Genomic DNA, 6,099 nt, shown 5'->3' on the forward strand with positions numbered 1-6,099 from the left:
TGCCTGTGCAGCGGCGGCAGGTCCTGCGCGTCGCTGGCCGGGTCGGGCGTGTTAGGGATGACGCCCAGGATGGTGCTCTGCAGCGACGTGCCCTTGAGCAGGCGGCTCCGCACCAGCTGCAGGTTGCGGGCCGAGTCCACGCTGGTGCGCATGGTGGAGCCAGGCAGCAGGACGCCCTCGTGGGTGAGCAGCAGCGGGAGGCGGCTGGGGATCTGGATGGGGCTCACCGACGACATGGCGACGGCCGTCCGCACTGGGGGCCCTCTAAGGGCTTGGCTGTGCCGCTCGGTTTGCGCGGCCGCCACCGAAACTCGCAGCCGCCGGCGCGCCGCCGCTTCCGGTCCGAGCTACGGCCCGCCCCCAGGCTCAAACCTCGCCGCTTCGCGCTGCCCCCTCCCGGAGCCTCCTGGTAGGAGCTGCGCGTCGTAGACACGCGAAAAGAGGCGCAGCAGGTAAAGCCTGCTGCGAACTTCGCCTCCACTTAGCTTCGCTCGCAGTGTGTTTGGAAGGAGGATTGTGTCTGAACTGTAGATACGTGAAATATCTTTAGCTTTTTATTGGAATTGATTTGTGATTTACAAAAATGTTGCAAAAGTATAGCAAAGAGTTCCCCTATACCTTTCACCCAGTTTCCCTTATCATCTTACATATTTATAGTTAGAGTATTAAAACCAGGAAATTAACATTGCTGTTATCTAATCTACAGACTTTACCCAAATTTTGCCAGTTCTCTCACTAATGTCCTTAATTGGATCTGGCCCAGGATCCAATCCAGGATGCTAGTCTTCATTTTGTCATGGTTTCTCCTAGGTTTCCTCTTATCTGTGGCAATTCCTGAATCTTTTTTCTTTTTTTTTTTTTTCTCGTCTTTTAAAATCTTGATACTTTTAAAGGGTATCGGCCAGTTATTTTGTAGAAGATCCCTCAATTTGGGTTTATCCAATATTTTACATGATCATATCAATGGTATGTATTTTTGGTTCAAATACCATCAAAGTAATGAGTAATGATATGGCCTTGTGACACGTGAGAGTGAAATGTCTTGTTAATGGTAATTTTAATCTTGATTACTTGATGAAGGTGGTATCTGCCGGGTTCACAGTAAATTACTATTTTTCTCATCATAATTAATAAGTATCTTGTGAGGAGATAATTCTACATTTATTAATTGGAATTCTCCTGTAAGAAAAAGCTGTCCCATCTCGCCTATTTATTTACTTATTCAACTGCTTATTTATGTTAGTATGGACTCATAGATATCTATTTTGTATGGGTTATAATTCTATAATATTATGTATTTCTTTGCTTGAATTATTTCAGATTTAACCATTGGGAGTGCCTTCATATTGGGATTTGACTTGGGTCTGGCTATTAGGGGAAAATTTTTCTCCAAATACGAAGTCCAGCAATGCTCTTAGAATCCAGGAGGGAATTGAAAGTCCATTCAAATCAACAGGCATTTGTTGAGAGGGACTGCTCAGTGCCAGGCCCTGGGCTAATAGCAAAGGAGTAAAGAAGGTAACATAAACCAAGGTCCTACCCTCCAGCCTCTCTCGGCCAGGGTAACAGACCCATAGACAGCTGAGTCTGGTACAGGGCAGACAGAACTGTTTGTTTCTATGTGTGCACCAGATAAGGGAAAGGAGATGGCTGTGGTAGACATAAAAGCAGAACCCTGGAAGCTCCTGCCTAAAGCTCTTTCTCTGATATGATACCACCTTATTTTATTCATTCACTAAGAAATATTTTTATATTGTTTAATATTTATCTTAAGAACCATTCACTAAAAAATGCTTTCTGAACACTTACTATGTGCTGGATACTATTCTAAGTGCTGGGGGATACATCAGGGAGCAAGACAGACAAGGTTCCTGCTTTCATGGAGCTGACATTCTAGTGAGAGAAACAATCAATAAGCAAGGAAACAAATAAGGAAAATATTTTTGGATTGTGGTAAGTCCTTTAGATGGTCAGAGAAGTCCTCTAAAAAGATGACATTAGAACTGAGTCCTGCACTATAAGAGAGCAGTAAAGCAAAGATCAGGGGGTGGGACCCAGGGCTCCATTCCAGGCAGAAGAAGCAATGATTGCAAAGACCCTGTGGCTAGGGTGAATTTAGGATCTGTGAGGAACCTGCTCCTGCAATGTACTGAGCGTAGGGCCCAGTGATATCTGATGAGGTAAGAAGGTGGACCTGGTCAGATAATAGAGGGCTCTGCTAAGGAGTGTGGATCTTACTCTAAGCCTGATGGAAGCTATTGGAGATTTCCTATACTTGAATATCATTATCTGGCTTATGTTTTCAAAAGATCATTTGGCTGCTGTGTGGAGAAGGGAATGTAAAGATTTACGATCAGAAGCAGGAAGGTCAGTCAGGAAGTGGTTGCTATCATCCTGGCAAGAGGTGACAAGGACATAGACTAGAGGCAGATGGATTCAAGCTGTGTTTGAATGTAGCTTCAACAGAATATGCTGATGGGTTGGACATGAAGAATGAAGGAAAAACAGTTGTCAAGGATATGTCCTAGATTGGGGCCTGAGCCACTTGGGCCTAAAGAGAAGTTGAGGTGCTAGCTGAAGATCTTGGGTATAACCAGCAGGTCCTGGATTGTTTCTCTGAATGTGTACGATGTGCCCTACCTTGGGGTGATATGGAGGAAAAATATACACGGCCCAGGTCCACAAGAGCTTACTTATCATCAAGGGTCTCTCCGAAGGGAAGCAGGGAGAGAGGCTGCATTCTTTGAGGCTCCAATGTTCTAAAAAAGAACTTCTAAAACCATCTGACAAACTTTGTGGTATATTTTTTAAACACTTATATTTAATGCTTTTAGCATACACACATACCCCAACAACAAGAACAAACAATGTAAGTGTTCTGTTCACATAATAATTTCTGGATTTATTTTTTAAAATACAAATGAATATTCATACGGTGCTATAGGAGGTATGGCGTAGTGTGGCAATGGGCCCAAGTTTAAGTGGCTTGCATGATGACCCAACAACAAGAACAAACAATGTAAGTGTTCTGTTCACATAATAATTTCTGGATTTATTTTTTAAAATACAAATGAATATTCATATGGTGCTATAGGAGGTATGGCGTAGTGTGGCAATGGGCCCAAGTTTAAGTGGCTTGCATGATGAACACCTTTCAACCCTGTCGGTATATCTCTGTGACAGGATAAGTCAGCCCACTTGGAATCTAAATTTAGAATCTAAATATGATGTCTTTAGTAACGTGTGGCTTTCCTTCTCCTTTTTTGACAGGCTCCACATGTACTTCATTCACTTATCCATCAAATATTTACTAAGCATCTACTATGTGCTGGGCACATATTCTAAATTCAAGCATACATCAGTGAACAAGACAGACAACGTCCCTGGTTTCAAAAAGCTTATATTCTAGTGTGATAGGTAGAAAATAAATAAGCCAATAAAGAAATAAATGGCAATTTCAGAAGGTGATGAGTAAAAAAAACACAATAGGAAAATCTGTAGAAGGTGATAGAGAAAAGCAGACATTAGATAGGGAAGTCTGGGAGGGTTACTCTGAAGAGGTGGCGTTTGAGCTGAGACCTGAATGACAAGAATGGGCTGGGTCTGCAAGGAGCTGGGAGGAGAATGTCCTTGGCAGGGAGTAGGATGAGTGCAAAGATCAAGGTGGGGAGGAGCTTCCCAGTTTCTGGGACAGAGGAGATGGCCAGGCACTGGGATGTGGAGATTCAGCAATAAAAAAGATGGACAGTCACTGGCTTCCAGCAGCTGTTGGAACTAACAGAAAGAAATAAACCTAAAATCAGGAAAAGTTAAATAGCGCAGAGGAGTAAGGTCTAATTACTTAAACTTCTTCAGGGCCTGGCTTACAGGTACTTCCGTCTGCTTGCCCGGGGCACTTTCATTACCCTCGGACACACCTTCCAGTCTTGGACACTAGACTCTGCTGGGTAAATGGTAAGAGCAATGAGGAAGTAAATCAGCTCTTCCAGAAAGCTCTTGGCATAGATTAACTGGCTCCAGCAACCCCCCTCCTGTCCACAGGCTGTTTCCCCATATGCAAATAGCCCACGTCTAAACCAAGTGTGCAATCATGACTTTTGCCCCAGGGGATAGAGAGAACACAGAGCAGTAAGCATCTGTTTCCTCTCTATTTTATTCCCAGGCATGTCCTGGTCTCCACCCTATCCATAGCGATGGTCTTGCCACTAATAATAGTGAATAAACTTCAGCTCCAACTCCTTCATGAGAGGAAATTGGGAGGCCAGCAAACTTTTCAGGGACTGCCAAAGGAAGCTCTGGAGGGAATTCCCCTGGCTGGTTCAGGCAGTGGAGGTGGACTTTGTAAAACTGGAAGGAGGCCCAAGCTAATGTGGGGCTGAGTCCCAGTTTCGTTGGGATGAGCAATTCATATGCAAGCATATCCATTGCACGAGTTTGCATTTTCTTAATTTTCATTTGGTTTAGTTTTTCCTGTTACTCGTTTCCTGGACAAATCTGTACAGGAAAGAATCACAACTAGGGAACTCTCATTGAATCTTTTTGCAGGTGTGTATGAATAAACCACGTTGGCAAATCATACTATAGCTGAAAGATGAGAGAGAATCTAATTTCTTTACTTGGTCTCTAAGAATCTGGTCTTCCTCATGATCCCGCACTTGCTGGTTAATGAGTGAAAAATAAACAGGCTTACCATTTTAAGATCTTGTTTGATACAAAATTTAAATAGTTCTGTTAAATAGTGCTCAGTAAAGGCACAATCTCAAAATTGTTGTCTAGTAGAGGAAGAATAGGGATCCTGGGCACAGTGTCCTCTGCTCCTAGGCTTTCCCAGGTGATGTCTTTTGTTCACCTGGTCACTGCCTGTCCTGCTGTCATTGGAAGCTGACTGGCTTTTGTGAAGTCCTTCAAGTCATGCTTTTCGGCTCGCTCACATTTATTTTCCACTCATTAGCCAGCAAGTGGAGGATCATGAGGAAGATCAGATTCATAGAGACCAAGTAAGGAAATTAGATTCTCTCACCTTTCAACTATAGTATGATGTGCCAACCTGGTTTATTCATACACACCTGCAAAAAGATGTAATGAAAGGGCCGGCCCATGGCTCACTTGGGAGAGCGTGGTGCTGATAACACCAAGGCCATGGGTTAGATCCTCTTACTGGTCATCTTTTAAAAAAAAAGATGCAGTGAGTGTTCCATAGGTGTGACTGGTGGTGTTCCCTGGGTCGCTGGGCTTCACCTATCCTGCCTCTGCTAACACCATACTCCCCTCCAAGATCTTCCCATGATTCCCAGCTGTTAGCAGACTGGGTTGTCCACTATGCCACCTCTGGCAAGCCTCTCACCCAGATTTTTAGCTACTTCTTGTTCCCCTCTGTGCCATAGGGGAGCCAGGAAAGCTAACCCCCAGGCACGGCCAGCAGTAACCCGTGAAGCACTTGTGAGTCAATTGGAAAAATATGTCCCGGATGGGAGGAGGATTTCAAGATGGATACAGCAGTGGTCTGCTGGAGCCTATTCATACTAGCTCATGAAAGTCAATTGTCAAATTTTCAGGAATTTTGAGGGCCTAGTTAAACACAAACATTATTAAAAATTAAATGATATAAACTTATAGTTAAATAAATTATATCAAAACAAAGGTAATACTCAAAGTTTATCATTTCTGAATTATTTTACTACCTTTTACTGTTATTTATACTTTCAAAGTTGCTCACATCTATTGTATCTATATGGTAGAAATAATATATTACGATTTTGTACTGAGCATTTCTTCACAACTCTGCATCAGTGGAATTGTATTGGTATCTTGAAATCAGCTGTGGTGGAAGTATTTATACCACATAAATCAGCAAAGGCTATAGGTCAGGGCTTGATTTATTATTTTGTTGATCGTTTAGTCTTAAGAAAGAAATGTAGGAAATGTTCATAATGCACATTAAATTTACAAGTGTGTGGTACCTGTAGCCATTACATTGTGAGTAGTAAAAAAAAGGGGGGGAATGTTCTTTCAGTGTTTAAAAACTATTCAGCAAAGTTACTCAGGTCATTGAAAAATGAGTGAGGACCCAAGAAACATAAATCTTTGGGATTTCACTTT

The 6,099-nt window shown here is 42.8% G+C and overlaps 1 protein-coding gene across 1 annotated transcript in view; it reads right to left on the reverse strand.

Moving 5' to 3' along the window:
• Positions 1-271, reverse strand: part of LONP2 (lon peptidase 2, peroxisomal) — a 108,344-nt gene extending 108,073 nt beyond the window's left edge. Inside the window, exon 1 of the mRNA XM_008581159.1 lies at positions 4-271. Within this exon, the coding sequence (XP_008579381.1) occupies positions 4-236 (233 nt within the window). The 5' untranslated portion in view covers positions 237-271. The remainder of the gene's footprint in view (positions 1-3) is intronic.
• Between the last annotated feature and the right edge of the window lie 5,828 nt (positions 272-6,099).

The sequence above is a fragment of the Galeopterus variegatus genome, unplaced genomic scaffold, assembly GCF_000696425.1.
Source record: "Galeopterus variegatus unplaced genomic scaffold, G_variegatus-3.0.2 Scaffold2285, whole genome shotgun sequence".
Classification (NCBI taxonomy): domain Eukaryota; kingdom Metazoa; phylum Chordata; class Mammalia; order Dermoptera; family Cynocephalidae; genus Galeopterus; species Galeopterus variegatus.